Source organism: Neofelis nebulosa, chromosome 9, assembly GCF_028018385.1.
Source record: "Neofelis nebulosa isolate mNeoNeb1 chromosome 9, mNeoNeb1.pri, whole genome shotgun sequence".
NCBI classification, from domain to species: Eukaryota; Metazoa; Chordata; class Mammalia; order Carnivora; family Felidae; genus Neofelis; species Neofelis nebulosa.
Window position 1 is genome coordinate 41316085 of NC_080790.1, and position 25108 is coordinate 41341192.

General features: G+C 39.0%; 1 protein-coding gene across 3 annotated transcripts in view; it reads right to left on the reverse strand.

Moving 5' to 3' along the window:
* DNAH6 (dynein axonemal heavy chain 6) overlaps positions 1-25108 on the reverse strand; it is a 254336-nt gene that overhangs the window by 161227 nt on the left and 68001 nt on the right. For all 3 annotated transcript variants that reach the window (XM_058683523.1, XM_058683522.1, XM_058683525.1), the window contains exons 11-16: positions 23631-23831; positions 20910-21030; positions 17624-17775; positions 16641-16793; positions 12480-12731; positions 2819-2947 (exon numbers count right to left, since the gene is read on the reverse strand). In XM_058683523.1, coding sequence (XP_058539506.1) covers positions 2819-2947; positions 12480-12731; positions 16641-16793; positions 17624-17775; positions 20910-21030; positions 23631-23831 — 1008 coding nt within the window. The remainder of the gene's footprint in view (positions 1-2818; positions 2948-12479; positions 12732-16640; positions 16794-17623; positions 17776-20909; positions 21031-23630; positions 23832-25108) is intronic.

Here is a 25108-nt window from a genome sequence, read left to right on the forward strand (position 1 = left end):
AACTAATTCAGTTAAAAGAAATGGACAAATTCCTAGAAACATATAATCTACCAAGACTGAATCAGAAAAAAATAGAAAATCTAAATAGACCAAAAACAAATAAGGAGATTAAACCAATAATCAAACACCTCCCAACACAGAAAAGTCCAAAAGCAGATGGCTCCAGGAGCAGATGGCTTTACTGGTGAATCCTACCAAACATTTAAAGAATTAATGCCAGTCTTTCTCAGACTTTTCTTTTTTCTTTTTCTTTTTTTTTCAATATATGAAATTTATTGTCAAATTGGTTTCCATACAACACCCGGTGCTCATCCCAAAAGGTGCCCTCCTCAATACCCATCACCCACCCACCTCTCCCTCCCACCCCCCATCAACCCTCAGTTTGTTCTCAGTTTTTAACAGTCTCTTATGCTTTGGCTCTCTCCCACTCTAACCTCTTTTTTTTTTCCTTCCCCTCCCCCATGGGTTTCTGTTAAGTTTCTCAGGATCCACATAAGAGTGAAAACATATGGTATCTGTCTTTCTCTGTATGGCTTATTTCACTTAGCATCACACTCTCCAGTTCCATCCACGTTGCTACAAAGGGCCAAATTTCATTCTTTCTCATTGCCACATAGTACTCCATTGTGTATATAAACCACAATTTCTTTATCCATTCATCAGTTGATGGACATTTAGGCTCTTTCCACAATTTGGCTATTGTTGAGAGTGCTGCTATAAACATTGGGGTACAAGTGCCCCTATGCATCAGTACTCCTGTATCCCTTGGGTAAATTCCTAGCAGTGCTACTGCTGGGTCATAGGGTAGGTCTATTTTTAATTTTTTGAGGAACATCCACACTGTTTCCAGAGTGGCTGCACCAATTTGCATTCCCACCAACAGTGCAAGAGGGTTCCCGTTTCTCCACATCCTCTCCAGCATCTATAGTCTCCTGATCTGTTCATTTTGGCCACTCTGACTGGCGTGAGGTGATATCTGAGTGTGGTTTTAATTTGTATTTCCCTGATGAGGAGCGACGTTGAGCATCTTTTCATGTGCCTGTTGGCCATCTGGATGTCTACTTTAGTTTCTCAGACTTTTTGAAGAAAACTGAAAAGGTGGGAATACTTCCAAACTCATTTTATGGATCCAACATCACCCTGACATTAGGGATCTAGCCTTGTCTTAAATAAGAATTAGAAATAATTTCTTAGGCCAGTTAGGTCTTCACTCCTATCTCCCAAATGATTGAGAGCTGCAGAAAGAAGGTGAGACCTGAATTGATCATGAAAGAAGAATTAATCAAGTATAGATACAGAGTGTAGAAAGTGGGGGACACACTTTTATTTCAGGCTCTGTCTCAAGCAATGCTATCCCTTCTGAGCCAAGAAGTACCCACCTGTTAGTTATAACTTTTTATCAAGCAGTGTTTCCTTTGTACCTCAGTTCCTACTGTATACTATCCTATCTTGTAGATTAGTTAACTTAACCTGGGAACAATTTTGAATCCTAGTTTTCCAATGTACAAATCTCAAGTACTGCACCAGTCACATTGTCTAGTGCCACAGTCATTATTCTGCAGACTGCCCCCACCAAGCCCTGGGCTCTGGAGTGGAGAGCTCCTCAGAAACTTGCTGGCCATCCATTTGGGGGTCTAGAAAATAGGTACATTCCCATGTGAGGTCCAGTCATTCCTCCAAGACTATTGGGGAGACTAACAACACCTCTCTCACTGCTGGTGGTTCCCTGGTTTTGACCCTAGGAATCTTTTCTTTTCCATTCCCTTCTTTTTGGTCTCTTTGGCACTTATAGCTTTTAGTCATTTCTCTTCATTTTTTGAGGCATATCATTTAGCCTTTGAAACCTACCCTTTTTTTTTAGGATCCTATCCCCTGGCTTAGCCAAAGTCTCTTGTTTCACTAAACTGGCACATCAAACCAGGACAATTCAGGCAATATTCATGGAATCATAACACACCCAGGAATGTAAAAGAAGCTCGATTATTACTTAAGAAAGACTAGAAGGGTTTTAACTGACCACAATTAAAAATCTACATACATATATTTAAAAAAAATTTTTTTAATGTTTATTCATGTTTTGATAGAGACAGAGCATGAGTGGGGGAGAGGCAGAGAGAGAGGGACACACAGAATCCAAAGCAAGCTCCAGGCTCTGAACTGACAGCACAGAGCCCAACATGGGGCTCTAACTCACAGACCGTGAGATCATGACCTGAGCCGAAGTCAGATGCTCAACTGACCAAGCTACCCAGGTGCCCCTACATATATTATTTTTTTATTTTTATTTAAAAAAATTTTTTTAATGTTTATTTATTCTTGAGAGATAGAGACAGAACATGAACAGGGGAGGGGCAGAGAGATACACACACACACACACACACACACACACACACACACACAGAATCCAAAGCAGGCTCCAGGCTCTGAGCTGTCAGCACAGAGCCTGATGTGGGGCTCGAACCCATGAACCATGTGATCATGATCTGAGCTGAATTCTGATACCTAACTGACTGAGCCACCTGGCGCCCAGAACATACATATTTTAACATAGAAACTGTAGTCCCTGGTCTGAGAGTTTATCTATAATTCATCATTATTTTATATTAAGAAAGATATTTTATCTCTCATGTGTACTAATCTTTAAACACTTCAAATTCAGAGAACACTTCATATTTGCACTTCAGACCATTCCAGCACAGTGCCTAGCACATAGGCATCCCAACATTGAATGTTTAGAACTACATTGCTGAGGGTGTTTGTGCATGAATGCCATTTCTATGCATATGTTTTAAAAACAGATGTGTAGAGCTGTTCTTACCTTAAAATTCTTCTGATAGGATTTATATTGAAATGCACGTTTTTGAAGATCATCTAGAACCAACTGCAGATCGTGCAACATGAGCTTTATTTTGTCTTGGTCAGCAGTAATATCTAAGATCTGTGGATCCTGTAAAATTAAGATAATTTTTGATTAGTCATTCCTACTTTTTCATATGGACCATTAAGTGAATTCATAAACACTTCCAAAAATATTTTTTCTAATTCTTTTCACTCTGATTTTTAGAAAATGTTAAAGTGGCTGATTTTCTTGCATTTAAAAACAATATATGTACATCGTGAAAAGTATAAAAATGTATAAAGAAGTGTTATGGGGACACCATTGTTTTTCAATAGGACCTAATATATTTTCCCTCTTCTACTTTCATTTCCTACACTTCAACAAGACTTCAGGTAAGGAGAGATGCACGCAATAGGGGAAAGAAGGAAGAGGACATGATCTAAGGGAAATTTTCTTTTTACAATAACAGAAATAGAAAGCCCTTTGATTTCTGAGAGGTAGGAAGAGAGAAGATAAAGAATAAGTGGTCAGACGTAAGTTTTCTGCCTGACCTGTTGGGGTTGAAAGTCTGTCCAGTGAATGGGAATGAAAAGGTTCAGATGCAAAGAAGCACCTAACTAGGTTTGGGAGAATCTGAGAAATTGGAAGAATCAGAACCATTATAGCCACAGCTTGGGAGGCTAATTTCTGATTCAGTATGATACTGCACTCAAAAGGGCAACATGTTCTAGAAACAGCTAAGGGAAGTGTCTAGGCAGACGGGCCTTGTGTTGACACTCTGGTGCCTCCTAGCTTGGTATGGCACGTAGTGGATCATGAAGTTCTCAAGTGCTTGAATCTAGTGATGGGAACTGCTACAAGGACTGGTGGACCAGAAGCAGTCTGTCAGGATAAGAAGGTGATAGATCACTTGAGACTGTAGACTATGGTAGAAATGATGGACTACAGCAGCAGTGGTCAACATGGTACCTAAAGAACCAAGAAAGAGCCTCAGCTAACAGCTGCCTGGGACAACCAGGCCCAGCCCAGCCAAACTGCACTGGAAGTCCTGTGGTCCAAAAGGCAGCAAGAGGACTGGATGCCCCTTCCCTCCATCCACCAGGAGGAAATTCAGACTCCCACTTCTGGAGCAAGAGGTGGGAGATGCTGAGAGCAGGGGTGAAGAAATGTCTGAGAGGCTTTGTGAATTGAATTAAAATCTATCAAAAAGAGACCAAGCTAGAATGAAATGGACATTTCAAACCGAAATAAACTGAGTTATCATCAATTGTCACACTTAGGTTTTTTTCTCCAACTCCCTCCATCAGCAGGAGTAGAGGTCTTGACAGCAAGATGGTGTCATTCATGAAAATAATAAAGTTGTAGTTCTTTGCTCCAGAGTGATAATGAATTCATTCCAAACCCTCTATGAAAGAAGCACTTGCTGAGAGAACCTCTGCTGTCACTTTTGTGTGTGTGCATCATGCATGATCACACAGGAAGCACTTGCTGGCACTTGCTCTCTCTAGCAATCCACATGCATTTATATAGTTAACAGCAGACTATCAACCATTGGAAGTAGAATGTCTAAGCTTGAATCCTGGTTCCTCCCTCTGTTATTTGTGTGACGCTGGGTAAGTTACTTAACCTGTCCCTGTTTTCTTCTCTATAAAAGGTAAATGATAAAACCTTATAGGGGAGTTCCGGAAGATGGCGGCGTAGGAGGACGCTGGGCTCACCACGCGTCCTGCTGATCACTTAGATTCCACCTACACCTGCCTAAAGAACCCAGAAAACCGCCAGAGGATTAGCAAAACGGAGTCTCCGGAGCCAAGCGCAGACGAGAGGCCCACGGAAGAGGGTAGGAAGGGCGGCGAGGCGGTGCGCGCTCCACGGACTGGCGGGAGGGAGCTGGGGCGGAGGGGCGGCTCGCCGGCCAAGCAGAGCCCCCGAGTCTGGCCGGCAAAAGCGGAGGGGCCGGACGGACTGTGTTCTGACAGCAAGCGCGACTTAGCGTCTGGGAGGTCAGAAGTTAACAGCTCTGCTCAGAAAGCGGGAAGGCTGGAGGACAAAGGGAGGGAGAGCTGCTGAGCCCCCGGACGGCAGAGCTCAGCTTGGCGGGGAACAAAGGCACTCGCCAGCGCCATCTCCCTCGCCCATCCCCCAGCCAAAATCCCGAAGAGAACCAGTTCCTGCCAGGGAACTTGCTCGCTCCGCGCAAACACCCAACTCTGTGCTTCTGCGGAGCCAAACCTCCGGCAGCGGATCTGACTCCCTCCCGCTGCCACAGGGCCCCTCCTGAAGTGGATCACCTAAGGAGAAGCGAGCTAAGCCTGCCCCTCCTGCCCCCGCGCACCTTGCCTACCCACCCCAACTAATACGCCAGATCCCCAGCACCACAAGCCTGGCAGTGTGCAAGTAGCCCAGACGGGCCATGCCACCCCACAGTGAATCCCGCCCCTAGGAGAGGGGAAGAGAAGGCACACACCAGTCTGACTGTGGCCCCAGCGGTGGGCTGGGGGCAGACATCAGGTCGGACTGCGGCCCCGCCCACCAACTCCAGTTATACACCACAGCACGGGGGAAGTGCCCTGCAGGTCCTCACCACTCCAGGGACTATCCAAAATGACCAAACGGAAGAATTCCCCTCAGAAGAATCTCCAGGAAATAACAACAGCTAATGAACTGATCAAAAAGGGTTTAAATAATATAACAGAAAGTGAATTTAGAATAATAGTCATAAAATTAATCGCTGGGCTTGAAAACAGTGTACAGGCCAGCAGAGAATCTCTTGCCACAGAGATCAAGGGACTAAGGAACAGTCACGAGGAGCTGAAGAGCGCTTTAAACGAAATGCAAAACAAAATGGAAACGACGACAGCTCGGATTGAAGAGGCAGAGGAAAGAATAGGTGAACTAGAAGATAAAGTTATGGAAAAAGAGGAAGCTGAGAGAAAGAGAGATAAAAAAAATCCAGGAGTATAAGGGAAAAATTAGAGAACTAAGTGATACACTAAAAAGAAATAATATACGCATAATTGGTATCCCAGAGGAGGAAGAGAGAGGGAAAGGTGCTGAAGGGGTACTTGAAGAAATTATAGCTGAGAACTTCCCTGAACTGGGGAAGGAAAAAGGCATTGAAATCTAAGAGGCACAGAGAACTCCCTTCAGACGTAACTTGAATCGATCTTCTGCACGACATATCATAGTGAAACTGGCAAAATACAAGGATAAAGAGAAAATTCTGAAAGCAGCAAGGGATAAACGTGCCCTCACATATAAAGGGAGACCTATAAGACTCGTGACCGATCTCTCCTTTGAAACTTGGCAGGCCAGAAAGGCTTGGCACGATATCTTCAGTGTGCTAAACAGAAAAAATATGCAGCCGAGAATCCTTTATCCAGCAAGTCTGTCATTTAGAATAGAAGGAGAGATAAAGGTCTTCCCAAACAAACAAAAACTGAAGGAATTTGTCACCATGAAACCAGCCCTACAAGAGATCCTAAGGGGGATCCTGTGAGACAAAGTACCAGAGACATCACTACAAGCATAAAACATACAGACATCACAATGACTCTAAACCCGTATCTTTCTATAATAACACTGAATGTAAATGGATTAAATGCGCCAACCAAAAGACATAGGGTATCAGAATGGATAAAAAAACAAGACCCATCTATTTGCTGTCTACAAGAGACTCATTTTAGATCTGAGGACACCTTTAGATTGAGAGTGAGGGGATGGAGAACTATTTATCATGCTACTGGAAGCCAAAAGAAAGCTGGAGTAGCCATACTTATATCAGACAAACTAGACTTTAAATTAAAGGCTGTAACAAGAGATGAAGAAGGGCATTATATAATAATTACAGGGTCTATCCATCAGGAAGAGCTAACAATTATAAATGTCTATGCGCCGAATACCGGAGCCCCCAGATATATAAAACAATTACTCATAGACATAAGCAACCTTATTGATAAGAATGTGGTCATTGCAGGGGACTTTAACACCCCACTTACAGAAATGGATAGATCATCTAGACACACAGTCAATAAAGAAACAAGGGCCCTGAATGATACATTGGATCAGATGGACTTGACAGATATATTTAGAACTCTGCATCCCAAAGCAACAGAATATACTTTCTTCTCGAGTGCACATGGAACATTCTCCAAGATAGATCATATACTGGGTCACAAAACAGCCCTTCATAAGTTTACAAGAATTGAAATTATACCATGCATACTTTCAGACCACAATGCTATGAAGCTTGAAATCAACCACAGGAAAAAGTCTGGAAAACCTCCAAAAGCATGGAGGTTAAAGAACACCCTACTAACGAATGAGTGGGTCAACCAGGCAATTAGAGAAGAAATTAAAAAATATATGGAAACAAATGAAAATGAAAATACAACAATCCAAACGCTTTGGGACGCAGCGAAGGCAGTCCTGAGAGGAAAATACATTGCAATCCAGGCCTATCTCAAGAAACAAGAAAAATCCCAAATACAAAATCTAACAGCACACCTAAAGGAAATAGAAGCAGAACAGCAAAGGCAGCCTAAACCCAGCAGAAGAAGAGAAATAATAAAGATCAGAGCAGAAATAAACAATATAGAATCTAAAAAAACTGTAGAGCAGATCAACGAAACCAAGAGTTGGTTTTTTGAAAAAATAAACAAAATTGACAAACCTCTAGCCAGGCTTCTCAAAAAGAAAAGAGAGATGACCCAAATAGATAAAATCATGAATGAAAATGGAATAATTACAACCAATCCCTCAGAGATACAAACAATTATCAGGGAATACTATGAAAAATTATATGCCAACAAATTGGACAACCTGGAAGAAATGGACAAATTCCTAAACACCCACACGCTTCCAAAACTCAATCAGGAGGAAATAGAAAGCTTGAACAGACCCATAACCAGCGAAGAAATTGAATCGGTTATCAAAAATCTCCCAACAAATAAGAGTCCAGGACCAGATGGCTTCCCAGGGGAGTTCTACCAGACGTTTAAAGCAGAGATAATACCTATCCTTCTCAAGCTATTCCAAGAAATAGAAAGGGAAGGAAAACTTCCAGACTCATTCTATGAAGCCAGTATTACTTTGATTCCTAAACCAGACAGAGACCCAGTAAAAAAAGAGAACTACAAGCCAATATCTCTGATGAATATGGATGCAAAAATTCTCAATAAGATACTAGCAAATCGAATTCAACAGCATATAAAAAGAATTATTCACCATGACCAAGTGGGATTCATTCCTGGGATGCAGGGCTGGTTCAACATTCGCAAATCGATCAACGTGATACATCACATTAACAAGAAAAAAGAGAAGAACCATATGATCCTGTCAATCGATGCAGAAAAGGCCTTTGACAAAATCCAGCACCCTTTCTTAATAAAAACCCTTGAGAAAGTCGGGATAGAAGGAACATACTTAAAGATCGTAAAAGCCATTTATGAAAAGCCCACAGCTAACATCATCCTCAATGGGGAAAAACTGAGAGCTTTTTCCCTGAGATCAGGAACATGACAGGGATGCCCACTCTCACTGCTGTTGTTTAATATAGTGCTGGAAGTTCTAGCATCAGCAATCAGACAACAAAAGGAAATCAAAGGCATCAAAATTGGCAAAGATGAAGTCAAGCTTTCGCTTTTTGCAGATGACATGATATTATACATGGAAAATCCGATAGACTCCACCAAAAGTCTGCTAGAACTGATACATGAATTCAGCAAAGTTGCAGGATACAAAATCAATGTACAGAAATCAGTTGCATTCTCATACGCTAACAATGAAGCAACAGAAAGACAAATAAAGAAACTGATCCCATTCACAATTGCACCAAGAAGCATAAAATACCTAGGAATAAATCTAACCAAAGATGTAAAAGATCTGTATGCTGAAAACTATAGAAAGCTTATGAAGGTAATTGAAGAAGATATAAAGAAATGGAAAGACATTCCCTGCTCATGGATTGGAAGAATAAATATTGTCAAAATGTCAATACTACCCAAAGCTATCTACACATTCAATGCAATCCCAATCAAAATTGCACCAGCATTCTTCTCGAAACTAGAACAAGCAATCCTAAAATTCATATGGAACCACAAAAGGCCCCGAATAGCCAAAGTAATTTTGAAGAAGAAGACCAAAGCAGGAGGCATCACAATCCCAGACTTTAGCCTCTACTACAAAGCTGTCATCATCAAGACAGCATGGTATTGGCATAAAAACAGACACATAGACCAATGGAATAGAATAGAAACCCCAGAACTAGACCCACAAACGTATGGCCAACTCATCTTTGACAAAGCAGGAAAGAACATCCAATGGAAAAAAGACAGTCTCTTTAACAAATGGTGCTGGGAGAACTGGACAGCAACATGCAGAAGGTTGAAACTAGACCACTTTCTCACACCATTCACAAAAATAAACTCAAAATGGATAAAGGACCTGAATGTGAGACAGGAAACCATCAAAACCTTAGAGGAGAAAGCAGGAAAAGACCTCTCTGACCTCAGCTGTAGCAATCTCTTACTTGGCACATCCCCAAAGGCAAGGGAATTAAAAGCAAAAGTGAATTACTGGGACCTTATGAAGATAAAAAGCTTCTGCACAGCAAAGGAAACAACCAACAAAACTAAAAGGCAACCAACGGAATGGGAAAAGATATTTGCAAATGACACATCGGACAAAGGGCTAGTATCCAAAATTTATAAAGAGCTCATCAAACTTCACGCCCGAAAAACAAATAACCCAGTGAAGAAATGGGCAGAAAACATGAATAGACACTTCTCTAAAGAAGACATCCGGATGGCCAACAGGCACATGAAAAGATGTTCAACGTCGCTCCTTATCAGGGAAATACAAATCAAAACCACACTCAGATACCACCTCACGCCAGTCAGAGTGGCCAAAATGAAGAAATCAGGAGACTATAGATGCTGGAGAGGATGTGGAGAAATGGGAACCCTCTTGCACTGTTGGTGGGAATGCAAATTGGTGCAGCCACTCTGAAAAACAGTGTGGAGGTTCCTCAGAAAATTAAAAATAGACCTACCCTATGACCCAGCAATAGCACTGCTAGGAATTTATCCAAGGGATACAGGAGTACTGATGCATAGGGGCACTTGTACCCCAATGTTTATAGCAGCACTCTCAACAATAGCCAAATTATGGAAAGAGCCTAAATGTCCATCAACTGATGAATGGATAAAGAAATTGTGGTTTAGGGGCGCCTGGGTGGCGCAGTCGGTTAAGCGTCCGACTTCAGCCAGGTCACGATCTCGCGGTCTGTGAATTCGAGCCCCGCGTCAAGCTCTGGGCTGATGGCTCGGAGCCTGGAGCCTGTTTCTGATTCTGTGTCTCCCTCTCTCTCTGCCCCTCCCCGTTCATGCTCTGTCTCTCTCTGTCACAAAAATAAATAAAAAACGTTGAAAAAAAAATTAAAAAAAAAAAAAAAAAAAGAAATTGTGGTTTATATACACAATGGAATACTACGTGGCAATGAGAAAAAAATGAAATATGGCCTTTTGTAGCAACGTGGATGGAACTGGAGAGTGTGATGCTAAGTGAAATAAGCCATACAGAGAAAGACAGATACCATATGGTTTCACTCTTATGTGGATCCTGAGAAACGTAACAGAAACCCATGGGGGAGGGGAAGGAAAAAAAAAAAAAGAGGTTAGAGTGGGAGAGAGCCAAAGCATAAGAGACTGTTAAAAACTGAGAACAAACTGAGGGTTGATGGGGGGTGGGAGGGAGGGCAGGGTGGGTGATGGGTATTGAGGAGGGCACCTTTTGGGATGAGCACTGGGTGTTGTATGGAAACCAATTTGACAGTAAATTTCATATATTAAAAAAAAAAAAAACCTTATAAGTGCTCTGAGCATTAAATGAGTAAAACATGGAAACATATATAAGAATGTTCCAAGAGGCATTATTCATTATTGTCAAAAACTGTGAACAACCCCAATTTCCATCAACCATGGAATAATTGAATTGTGGCATAGAACGAAATACTATTTATTTTTTTTAATTTTTTTAATGTTTATTTATTTTTGAGAGAGACACAGAGCATGAGTAGGGGAGGAGCAGAGAGAGAGGGAGACACAGAATCCGAAGCAGGCTCCAGGCTCCGAGCCGTCAGCACGGAGCCTGACACGGGCTTGAACCCACAAACCGTGAGATCATGACCTGAGCCGAAGTTGGACGCTTAACCAACTGAGCCACCCAGGCACCCCTGAAATACTATTTAGCAACAAAGGTAGATAAACTACATCCAGTCATGTAGATAAACTACATCCAGTCACAGCATCACAGATGAATCTTAGGACTGTAACAAAATCAAATAAAGGACATACTGTATGATTCTATTTAACTGAAGTTCATAAACAGGCAAACTTGATTTATAGCATTAGAGTTGAGGGTAGTGGCTGCCTTTGGAAAGAAAGAAAGGGCTAGTGGTTAGAGGGCATCCTAAAGGTAGCAGTAACATTATGGTTCTTGACATGAGTAATGGATACTTGGGTGTGTTCCATTTTCTGATAATTCATGAAGTTGTAAAGTCATTACAGTTTTTTTTTTCTGGTGAAAAATACAAGACTGTTTCCATATAAAAATAAAAATGATAGCAAGTCCTTAGAATAATACCTGACACGTAGTAAGCGCACAATAAATGTTAGCTACTTTTATGTTTCCATGTCAATATGTATAAGTGTACATCGTAATCTTTAATGTCTGCATTGTATTTCTTTGAGCAAATGTACCCTAACACATTTTCTTCCTCCTCTGTTGATGGACATTGAGATTTTCCCAGTTTTTCTTATTTGATTATAACTTTATATGGTTTATACTTCTGTGATAAGATTTAGTCAATGTTAATAACAAAATAGTAGATCGTTACAAAATTATATTTTCATGCGTGCTTCTGGTAAGAATCACCCAGAAATCTCTTAAAAATTCCTCTTGTATCTTTTGGGTAGTAAAATTGTTGCAAATTAACCAAATATTCTTCATTATAATTTATCAATATACTATGCTTCTTCCTAAATGGGAATTTTCTAATATGTAGCAAAGCAAACTTTAAAATTGTGACAATAGCTACAAAATATGTTAAAAAAGTTATAAAAGCACTCATTTCAAAATAATAAATAGAAGTCAGGAAAAAGAAAATATATATACTTTACTTGCAATGTTCTGGAATTAATTCAGCACTTAGAGGTTCAGAAACACATTCAATTTTAAATAGCAGCTCAAAGACATTGTTACTTGGTTAGAATGAAACCACAAAAAAATAAAAGTTAAATTGGATTAAAATGAAATATGGATAATTGGAAATAATTGGATAAAATTAAAATATAATAGTCAAATTTTACACAGATTATTTTTTTATTTTTACTTATTTAAAAAATGTTTTTAATGCTTATTTATTTTTTGAGAGAAAGATAGTGTATGTGAGTGGAGTAAGGACAGAGAGGAAGACAGAATCCGAAGCAGGCTCCAGGTTCTGAGCTATCAGCACAGAGCCTGATGCAGGGCTCAAATTCACGGACTGCAAGATCATGACCTGAGCCGAAGTCAGACGCTTAACCGACTGAGCCACCAAGGCACCCCTCACAGATTTTTTTTTAATCCTGCTTTAGTTTACCTGTGCGTGTAGCTTTACTTCATTCACTTCATTGGTTAAGTCTTCAAGATCTCTACCCAAATGCAGAGAAAACTGCTTAATGCTTGTTTCTCTGTCACCCACAGATTTATCAATGGCATTCCGAACTGCAACAATGGATGGCTTCATAGTAGCGAAAACAGCAAAGTCTTCAGGAGGTGTTGGAACCTGATACTGTTCAATGAGCTTGTACATTTGAATCACTACATTCCCTTCATCTTCAAGGCTTTCGATCTAAATAAACAGAAACACTAGTTGCTTATTAAATATATCAGAGTCCTGTATTCCCTTTCAGCTTTATCTAATAGGAGTTAGCCACTGTGCACTATGAACATCACACATTCATAGCCAGCACCTGAGGCATATGCTTAACATTACGATCAAAATGGCTGAACCCTGCTGAGTGATAAATACAGTGATTGCTACAATACAGGTAATCAGGCCCAGGAGGTAGGTTGTTCAGAGCTGAGCACAGTTAGTATTACTCTTATAAATGTTTATTCTCTCTCTCTCTCTCTCTCTCTCTCTCTCTCTCTTTTTTCTTGCCAAGCATTAAACAGTAAACAGTGCCAATATTTAGTTTTCAGAGACAGCATGTACCATCAGGGTGCTTAGTTGTAACAACTGAGCTTCCAGACATGTGTGCTGAGCAGGGATTGTCCAGAGCAGCTCCTGAGGTGTGCACAGGTCATGGTTCTGACCGCCTGTTCCCCACTATCCTTTAATAAATACTTTTACTACCTTCAACTGACTATTAAACATCTTTGCTTTGATGTCCCACCTTCAGTGGACAGTGCCTTTCCTAATTTTGTGGGAAGGGACTCTCCGGTTTTGGGGGAAGCCTTCTCTTTTCCACTCTGCCACATGGTTATACAGGGAGCAGCCATGTTTGGACAACTTGACCCAACCTCCTGGCCACAAGCTGAACCAAGCAGCACAAAACTGGGACTTCATGAACTGGGCTGAGTCTGCCCTCTCTCTGAACATGGGAAGAATTAGACAGTAGGTGTTGGCAGAGGCCATTTGTTTCCATGTAGAAACAAAGCATGTCGTTGACATGAGAAGAGAACTGCAGAGAGGCTTTTAGAGAAATGGTTCCCAACCGTTAGCTTGAGATTCACAATCACCTTGCTCAACAGATTGCTGAGCCCTTCCCCTGAGCTTCTGATTCAGAAGATCTAGGGTAGAGCCTGAGAATATACATTTCTGAGTTTCCTGCTGATACTAATGCTGCTGATCTGGGCCCACCCCTCCAGAACCAGCATTCTAGAGAGGAGCAGAGATGAGAGACGGAAAGAGAAAGGCCTGTCTGGTTTATTTATGCTTCTCTAGTTCTAAGTTCCTATCCTCTTTTAAGGCTAGGCTCTATGCATGCCTTTGGATTCCAGAAGATAACCCTGCAAACTTAGAATAAATGTTCTCATCTTTCCAAGCTAACTATGTGAGTTTTTGTTACTTACAACCCAAAGTTGAACATCTTAATAACATCTTAAACAAGTAATAAATAGAACTAAGTTTCTGTACACAAAGATCTGTTCATCTTCCTATGTTTCCTATACTTGGCATAAACATATGTCCATGTTTCTCTGAGAGCGTCTTGGTTTACACTTAATATCCTGGCAGAATGATTAACAGTGCCTCATTCACTCTCAAAATTGGCCTGGTCAGACAGTGATTATGTGGCCTACCCCACTCATACTGGTTAATGATACCTGTTCCCTGCAGAAAGATATCCAAGAGTAGTCATAGACTTCTCTTGCTGTCCCCACGTTCAGTTGCCCACTTAGTCCTTTCAATTCTACTAAGTAAATTTACTAGAATCCATTCCTTCTCTCCTATCCTTAAAAAATATAGCTTTAGCTACAATTTATCAGCTTTCTCTATCAAGCACCCTTTCTCCATCGTGTACCAATTGCCACATCCTGCTCTTGTCATGCTGCCTCAGGTCTTTGCACACAGTTTCCCTCTCCTTGGAATCCTACCTGAGTAGATGCATTCTAGGACATAGCTTGAATATGCCATCTTCCACAAAGCCTTCTGTGATTCATAGCCAAGAATGACCACAACTCCTCCCAGTCCTACAACAGTATCCTGTACCTATACATATTATATAATAACTATCTGCTTTCATTATAGACTCTGAGCTCCTTGAAGGCAGGTTTACTCATTGTTGTAACCCCTGTCCTCTGTAAGTGGGTGTTCACTACACTTTCTGAGTTCCAAAAAAAACTGTTCATGTATGGAGAACGTCTCCCTAAGGGAAACTGCCTCTCCAACACAACACCCAGAAATGCACACACAACTTGGTGGGGATGGACACAGTCTGGGTTTTCTGCATGGCACATCAAGTCTCCTGTTCAGGAACAACAGAGTGAGAGCAATTTACCCTCTGCAATGTGATCCTAACTTCCCATCATAGTTTATATAACAGGATGGAGGTGGGAGGTTGAATGCATTTAATAGACATTGAAAATTAATATTGGGGGGGAGAGAGAGAGAGAGATTCTCTCTCTCTCTCTTGGTGGCTGGCTAGACTTGCAGTATGTAACTTGGGAGCTGCTGTCAGCCATGTTTGCTGCTGTGGGATGAAGAAGCAGAAGCAGCAAGTCTGTAGAGACAGAGAAGCAGATCAGATCTGTAGAGAGATGCAGAAAGAAAGGCTGGAGAGAAAGAACTACCTGGATTTCCTACAGTCTTCTCATTACTGGTTCTGGTAAATTCCTAAGCCTACTTACCTTTTTGATGAAGGGGTAGGGTTCCATACTACTGAATCCTTAAATAGGGCCCCCTTGGCCTAAGCTAGCTCATTGAGGTTTAGTTATTTGTCCAAAGCACCTTAATGACTACAAATTGACTACAAATTGGCATCTCTAGACTCCTGAGATAATATATATGTACATCTGAGGGAAAGCCACAATACCTGTCCTTTTGTGAAGATGAGCTTCTTTAAATGAAAAACAAAATTGTTACATTTAAATTAGTGAATCACTGGCTTATACACCTGAAACTAATATAACATTGCGTGTCAACTATACTTCAATATAAAAATAAATTCGAAAATGTCAAAAATGGTTACTTTTATGGGACCATGAAACAGCCTTTACTGTTAGGAATATGTAACAGACTATCTAGTGGTTAATGACTTATCTTACTCAGTGCACATTTTTTTATTTGTAACATATCTTCAATTTCCAGATATTTAAGAAAATAATTTACCTCTATTTCAAATGTCAATTGATATGAATGAAAGCTTATGAAAAATGACAACTGAAATTAAATGCTAGGTTGCCGGTCACAGGGAAGATCCTTTGAGGAGGAAACCAAATTTCTAGAGAGAAAGAAATAAGGGAGACAAAGGTCTAAGTGTGTGTGTGAGAGAAAGAGAGAGAAAGAGCCAGTGGGCTGATCAACAAAAGAATAAGTGTGTGTGTGTGTGTGTGTGTGTGTGTGTGAGAGAGAGAGAGAGAGAGAGAGAGAGAGAGGGAGGGAGAAAGAGAGAGAGAGAGAGAGAGAGAGAGAGAGAGAGAGAGAGATGATCCTACCACCGGCACCACTTAAGTCCCATATCTACTCTTTTCTCCCAACCTCCACCTCCCTATGTAAGCTAGTTTGAATTGGGTTTTATTCCTAATGGTGAGGTTCTTGACTATCATGCAGATATGGGTTAAGGGTCAAGACTTCCATTATGACCAATGTATAGATTACAATTCCATGATCATTGATCACAAAGAAGAATTGCAATAAACCATGATTGAGAGCACTGACTTTGCAGTCAAAGACCCAGAGCTGGGTAGACCCAGCTCTACCATGTAACAAGCTTTGTGATCTTGGACAATATAACCATTTTTAGTGTCTGTTTCCTCATCTATGGAATGAGAATAAAAATTATCTACACTTCTTAAGTTTTTGTGAGGATTAAAAATGTAATATATATTTAAAAAATTAGTGCAATTCTTGACTAGTGGTGAGAGTTTGATCAGTGTTAGCTGCCATTATTGCTGTGATGTAGGGTATTCAATTATATTGTCTGAAAGTGTTCTAATATTTTGATAGCTGTTGTTGACCTTCAGTCCCTCAATTTTTATTTGTTTTCCTTACCTACCACAAGGTCTGGAATGTTGAGTCATATAAAAATCAACCTACCCTTTCCTGAATTTCATCAAGAAATACTAAGCTGTTAACATATTCTATGGTGGTAGTTGGAACAAATTCAAGTTTATACTCTGCATCTTGTGCCTCAGAGATAATGGCATCCACTTTTTTCTTGCTTTGACGAGGAAGCATATAATTTAGCACCTAGGAAAGAAAAAGAAAATGTAAATCATAACTATTTAAATATTGCCACTTTAATAAATATTTTAAATAAATCCTAATTAAATTAGCAGATATTGGCTCTGTCTTCTGTCATTTACACTAGGGGTCAGCAGAGGCTTTCTGTAAGAATCAGATAGTAAATATTTTAGATTTGTAGGACATACCATCTCTGTTACAATTACTCAACTCTGCCCTTGTAGTGAGAAAGCAACCATAGGTAATACAAAAGCAAACTGTCATGGTTGTATGTACAAAACAGATGGTGGACTGGATTTACCCTGTGGGGTATGGTTTGCCAATCCCTGTTCTATACCATTGTCTCACTGGAGGTATTTGAGAATATTATAGGCATACCCTGGCTCCAAAGGAAGACATCAAAATTATTTCAGGATCAGTACAAATTTCCTCACCTCTACAATTCACCAAAATATAATCAGATCTTTAGGGACAGTTTCAGAGCAGGAAACGATGTCCTAAACTTGACCTCAACCAGCATTCCCATGGGGACACTGAGCTGTTATAGTAATATCTCTTCTGCAGGAAGTGTTGAAATGCTCCAACAAAGAAAAACAGAATGGGGAATAAGAGGCTACTCTGAGGCCTGTAAGTGCCCTTCCTTCCCTCATCTGAAAGCCTACTATGCTTGGGACAGAGAGAATATGAGACCTTTCCTAGATATTAAGGATGCTCAGTAGGTTATGTTAATTTTAAACATTTGCAATACTACAAAATAAAGATAGGCTATTTGTGGTGGAAAAATTATAAAATAATTATACAGACTACAATTAAAATGTTTCCTAGTTCATAATTACCTCCAAGCATCGCAAAGGTGATGGAATTAGTTTTTCTTTTAGCAGCTTTGTATCAATGAGCAGCAATCCTACATTTCTGGTGGGTCTTAGAGCTATTGCGTCCTTGTGCTGTCTGTGGTATTTTTCCAGTTGTTCTCCAAAAAACTTAACATCTACATGAAATTATAATATAAGGCATAAAATATATCATATCAAATTTTAAAGGGTTATTATGAATATGGTAAAAATCATTGCACTAATAAATTTACATACATATTTATAATGCTATTTTCCTAATGCAGAATTCCATGTATAACTTCAAAATGTTAATTCATAATGCTTTATATCTTATCTTATACTAAAAAAACTAATAGTCAATAATGTAAATATGTTTTATGGTTCTTATTAAGAGATGGAAGATAAAAATAATTTGTAACTGCATTAGAGGGTCTAGTCTGGAATGGACTGGATTTTTGAGTCAGGTTGGTTTGAAGTTGGGCTTACTGGAAGGGTTCTTCCACATGGCACCTCCATGTAAACCATTTTGAGGACATTTACAACAAAAGTTTAAAGTACAAGAGATTGAGCATAGCTGAAGTTATCTCCATTCCTCTTCCCAACACCTGTCTGCCAACCCTGTTCGTACATCATGGTTGAGGCGTTTGTTGATGTGAATCTGCCATACGCCACAGCTGCAGTTTGATCATCTTCCCATTTTCATTTTCTCCCTTCTCCAATCTATCTAGAACCACTGGAGGCCTGATTACCTTTGAATACAATTGTATCATACTGTTGGTCAAAAACAGCTCCTTCTAATACATATGCAATACTAAACTATTTGGCTTGTCTTTAAAAATCCTGTATGCTCTGAGCCTGTAAAAAATTAGCTAACTTTATATCCAAGTGCTTCTTCCACCTGAGTCAGAATGATTTCCTTACTATTCCCTGTTCTCTCTATATAACCCTTTTCCAAAAAGAAAAGGGTGTTGATTCTTGTCTTTATTCATGTCAACTCCTCTCCTCAATATAAGGGGAAGTTTGACATAGCATAAAGAACATGCAGTATTAGAAAACCTAAAACTCAAGTCTTTAACCCATATTTGGCTTTGTGTAAGTCACTTAATCTTTCTGAGATTTAGCTTCCTTATAACACAAAAAGGGTCAACAATTATCTATCCTACTCATTTCAGAAGGTTTAGATGTGTGTATTTTTGAGAACTGACAAAATGAGATATCAAGTAATCTGAGAAGTCCTCTGGTAAGGAAACCTGTATGATGTTGCTTGGTCTAGTATTTTCCAAACTTATTTGAACACAGAGTCTTTTTTCATGGTATCATGTAATTATCGTTCAGAATAGTGATCCAAGCATTAGAAACAGAGTAGACTAGAACTGATTCAGGTGGAAAAGGAGAGATAACTCCTAAAATCCTAAGACGTTTAAAAAATGAAGAAACCCTATGAGTGTTGTTAGACTCTATTTGGAGAGTCAACACCAGAATAATGGGTACACCAGAAGAAAAGAGGAGGTAGAGAGGTTATTTAAAGAAATAATGGCTGTGAACTTCCCAAACCTGGAGTAAGAACTAGACATACAAATCCATGAAGCTAATAGATCACCTTACTATCTCAATACAAAAAGACCATCTCCAAGATATATTATTACAAAACTTTCAAAAGTCAACGATAAAGAATCTTAAAGGCAGCCAGGGAAAAAAAGAAAGTAACCTACAAAGGAACCACTAGATTCATTAGACTATGAGCAGATTTCTCAGCAGAAACTCTACAGGCTGGGAGAGAATAGAACTATGTATTCAAGTATTTGAAAGACAAAAATTGCCAGCCAAGAATACTCTATCTAGCAAAGTTACCCTTCAGATATAAAGAAGAAATAAAGATCTAAGACAAATAAAAGTGAATGGAGTTCATCACTACCAGACCTCCCTTACAAGAAATGTTGAAAGGAGCTTTTGTCTACCTGAAATGAAAAAATACACGAAACTTTGAGTAAGGTGATAAATAGAATCAGAAAACTGTAACTCTATTTTAGAATAGGGTGTTAAACAATTATAGTATAAAGGTTAGAGGAAAAAAGCATTAAAAATAACTATAGCTACTATAATTTGGCAACAAACTCACAGAACATAAAGAGATAATTGTTGCAACATAAATATAGAAGGGGAGGAGGAAAATAAAAGAACCTGTATAGGCAAATGAAGATAAATTACTACTAACAGAAAAAGGACTATTTTATCTATGAGACATTTTATACAATACCTCACAGTAGCCACAAAACAAAAATCTAAAGCAAAGACACACACACACACACACACACACGCACACACACACACGGGAGAAACAGACCGATTCATCATAGAAAATCACCAAACTAAAAAGGTAAACAGAAAATACAAAGAAAAAAAGAGAGAGAGAAAGAGATACAAAACAAGGAAAAAACAAAAATAAAATGGCAGTAGTAAGTCCTCATATATCAATGATCACCCTAAATGTAAATGGATTGAACTCACCAATAAAAAGGCACAGAGTGGGTGGCTGGATTGAAAAATAAGACCCTACTATATGCTGCTTTCAAAAGACTCATCTCAGCTGCAAAAAACATAGACTCAAAGTGAAGAGGTGGAAGATGATACTCTAAGCAAGCAGTAACCAAAAGAAAGTGGATGTAGCCATACTGATATCAGACAAAATAGACTTGAAGCCAAAAATCGTAAGAGACAAAGACCATTATGTAACGATAAAGGGGCCAATAGATCAAGAAGATATAACAATCATAAACATATATGCTCCCAACATCCAAGCACTGAAATGTATTAAGCAAACACTATCAGCTCTTAAGAGAGAAATCAACAAGAATACAATAATAGTAGAGGACTTTAATACCCTACTATCATCAATGAATAGGTCATGCAGACAGAAAACCAACAAAGAAGTGGAATTGAATCACATTTTAGAACAAATGGACTTAACGGACATACATAGAACATTCCATCCAACAGCAGAATATATATTCTTCTCAAGTGCACATGCCACATTCTCCAGGATAAATTAAATCTATCTTAGTAAATTTAAGATAATCTTAGTAAATTTATCAAATCATACCAACTATGAGGATGTGGTAAAAAGTAATTCTACAGAAAATAAGCCAGAAATGAATAAACTTGTCTTTTATCAGGCCAACTTTTTTTGGTCATCATTTCTGTCACTATACACCAATAAACAGAAACTAGACTACTATAAACCTCGATATCCCTCTCAAAAATAATTAGTAAGGACAGATGGAAAACTTACCAGGTTCTTGAAGTTTAAGAGCTTGTAAATCAAGACTTTCATTTTCCTTGAAGAATATATGGAACTTTTCAAACGTAGCTGCATATAATCGGGCAGATTCAAATGCTGCTTGTATGGTTTCCTAAATGTTATAAATAAACAGACAAATAAAATTATTTTTTTTCCTGAGCAGAATTCAACTCAATGTAACTAAAATAAACACAAATGCCTTCTCTGTGTCCAACAATATGCTTTGACCTAGGGATACATAAGTGAGGGAAGATACCATCCTTGATGTCAAAGAGCAGTTAATGGATTCTCTTATGAAGTAAAAGAAAAAACACATCTTAAAATCTGACTTCTGAAAACTGTTCTTTATGATTAAAATGAAGCATACTCATAATTTTTTAAATCTGAAACAACTCCTCAACCCTTGTCTTTTTAAAAAATTTTTTTTAACGTTTATTTATTTTTGAGACAGAGAGAGACAGAGCATGAATGGGGGAGGGTCAGAGAGAGGGAGACACAGAATCCGAAACAGGCTCCAGGCTCTGAGCTGTCAGCACAGAGCCCAACGCGGGGCTTGAACTCATGGACAGCGAGATCATGACCTGAGCTGACGTCGGCCACTTAACCGACTGAGCCACCCAGGCATCCCTCAACCCTTGTCTTTTAAGGGTTTTACATTTTACATTTTTTAAATGACCTATACATTTTGAAGAGTATCTCGTGTGTGTGTGTGTGTGTGTATGTGTGTGTGTGTGTGTGTGTGTGTGTGTGTGTGTGTGTGTGTGTGTGTTATATCTTATAATGCATAATTTCAGTTATACATTCTTGGTAATAATACCACAGAAATGATATATGTTCTCAGTGCATCACAGAAGAAGACACATAACATCAATTTGTCCCCGAGATGTTAACATGTTAGTTAAGGTACGTCTGTCAGGCTTCATCACTGCAAACTTACTATTTTCTCCCTGAAATCAATAAATACCTTATATACAGACAAAACACTGTTTTGAGACAAAATACTGTTTCTCACTGAACTTTTACATACTCATTTTAGTATGAATTGGAGATTCCTTACTGTTTCTATGATAGCCATCATGATTTTTCTTTATGTTTTCTTTCTACATTTATTAGTTGACATTCTGTTCTAAGGAAAAGCTTTCCCCTCTCATTCAATTCATTTCTTCATTCACAATATGGACTAATGTGTTTCCATTTTATTCAAGGATTTATGATACTTTTATTTTTTTAAAAGTACACTTATTTATTTTGGGAGAGAGAGAGAGCAAAGACAGAGGGAGAGAGAATCCATAGCAAGCTCTGCACTGTCTGCGCAGATCCCAACACAGGGCTCAGACCTACGAACTGTGGGATCATGACCTGAGCCAAAATTGTGAGTCAGACACTTAACTTACTGAGACACCCAGGTGCCCCACAAGGGTTTATGATACTTTTGTAATCAGTATTTATTTTAATGGCCAAATTGTCCCAGGGAGACCCTTCTATGGCCTTGATACTTGAAAAACTATCTTGAATAGATAAAAATTATTGATTCACACTTTCTTCCCTTGAGTTTCATTAAGAAATGCTGTTTTATTATTGTCTTGCTTTATACATTGTTTCTGAGAAGTCTGATGCTGGTCTAATTCTCTTACTTTGTAAGTTCTTTGACCTTTGTGTGTTGAGCTTTAAAAGCTAATAGTTTTAAGAGGAAATATGACAGAACTGATTGTTCTGGGTCAATTTTCCAAGGTACTCTACAGGCCCTTTCAATACAGATTCAGGTTTTCTTTTCTTGGACTACAGTTATAAATGTTTGCTCTACCCTATGTTTTCTTGTCCTCTTTGGAGACTCCAATTAAATGTATATTATTTCTTCTTTGCCTGTTCTATTCCAATTATTTTCTCTCTGACCCTTTTACTATCTCTAGCTTATTTTCATTCCCTTGTTTTTCTGTCTTTCCTCCATTCTCATTTTTCTTATCATTCTTCTAATTATTAAATTTTCATTTGAGTTTATCCTCCCTTGGTAACCACGTAATTTAGGCTTCATTTCTGAGATGACTTTGTCTTTTTATTTCCCATTTCTGATTTTGAATTTTTTATTCAATGCGATTGTACACATAATTCAAATGCTTGTTTGAGGATATCTACTTTAGTTGGTAGCATAGCTTTTGTTTCACGGTTTTTTCGGAAGGAAAGGAAGGAGCATTCATGAGATCTTTTAATCTTCTCTTTCTGTTTTCTTCCTGTAGTAGTTTTACATGAATTTAATATATCTTCATTTCTTCAGGTTGTGGATCTGAAGTGATTTATAGGATTTATAAGTCAAGGGTATTCTATTCTGTCAGTGTAGCAATGTACAGATTTTTAAATTTTTTGGTGGTGGGGAAAAATTGGGTATACTTTGATTTTTTTGGTTCTCTTTTGTCTTGTAGGACCTTACATTTTCACCAGTTGCTTCATTTCCCCTATGCCACCCAATGTTTAAATAATGCCTCTTCTTCCTTCTTAACCTTATTTTCTCCCCTGGGAGTGAAGCCACCTCAGATAATTTGTACTTCTAAATCCTTTCCTATAGTCAGTGCTCTGATATACCAGGGCTTTAAAAAGAAATACTTTACTATTTAGAAATTAAGTAGCATTCAGTTTAAAGATAAGAAAGGAACTATATTACTCAATTCCTTAAAAATTGAGACTATAATAAATTAGTTTCAGTAAAAGTAAATGTACCTTTATTTGAAGGATAATTGTGTGAAAATTCTTATCATCATCAAATACTGCTGATAGGCTTGGACCAAATCCACAAGTTTTTTCTTCAAGTTTGTTGTTAATGTAAGGTCTGGTAAAAGCGTCAAAATATGTATCAGGTACAAGATTAGGAACTGATAGCACAGTGTTTTGAAATTGATTAATTGCATCTGAAATACCATCCTGTTAGACAGAAAAACATAAACATAAATGTAAGCATATATGGTTATATTTATGAATAATTTTGAATTTTCTGAAATGCTAAAATAAATAACTCATTCAACCATGCCAAATACTGTGTTGATTCTGAGTACATACAAATCATGTGAAGGACACGAGTCTTCTGGCCAAGAAGGGACCTAAGAACCCAGTGTCTCCACAGGAGTTTCTGAGTGAGGTCACAGCCATAGGGACCTCAGCAGTCTGCTTGTCCATGTAAATATCCTAAAATAACCTATCTGATAAATCACAGAATCATGGACTGCTGGAATTGGAAGCAACCTTAAGACTCATCTGCCTTCTCATCTTACAGATACATAAAACGAACCCTAGAGAGTTAAGTGGATTCCCTAAGGTCAAATAGCCATTAACTGTTAAGTCAAGACTGGAATCTAGAGATCCTGGTTACTAGTGCCATTGTGGTACAGTATACCAGGAAACATAGATCCTGATAGGTCTACTAATCTATACGTATAGACAAATGTGGAAGGCAGAATTCCGTGATGGCACCCAAGATTCCCTCCCTCTGGTGCACATGCACTGTATGATCCCTTCCTCTTGAGTATGGAGGGATGGAGGGCCTGTGGATACAATGGGATGCCACTCTCCACAACTGGGCTACATTATATAGAAACTTAAAGGAAGAGCACCTGGGTGGCTCAGTCAGTTAAGTGTCAAACTTCAGCTCAGGTCACGATCTCAGGGTTAATGGGTTCAGGCCCCACATTGAGGTCTGTGCTGGTGGTGTGGAGCCTGCTTGGGATTCTCTTTCTCTCCTCCCCCCCCCCACTCTGCCCCTTCCCCGCACATGCTTGCTTGCTTTCTCTCTCAAAATAAATAAATACACTTAAAAAAGAGAAAGTTAAAAGAATTTTGCAGATATAATTAAGGTCCCAAATCTGTTGACTCTGAGTCAATCGAAAAGGTATATCCTGGGTATACCTAACTGAACCAAGTGAAAATCCTTAAAAGAGGGATTGGGCCCTTCCCAAAGGAGATTTTCCAACTGATGTTGAAGAAGGAAACATCCATATTGTAAACTGCTTATAGAGTTGGCCACATGGTAAGGAATTGCAGGTGATTTCTAGGATCTAAGAGTAGTCCCCTGCTGACATCCCTCAAGAACACAGGAACTTCAGTCCTCTACCTGCATAGAGGTGAGCTGTTCCGACAACTTGAGGGAATTTAGAAGTAGATCCTTTTCTAGCCAAGCCTCTAAGAAGACCTCATCATAGCCAATA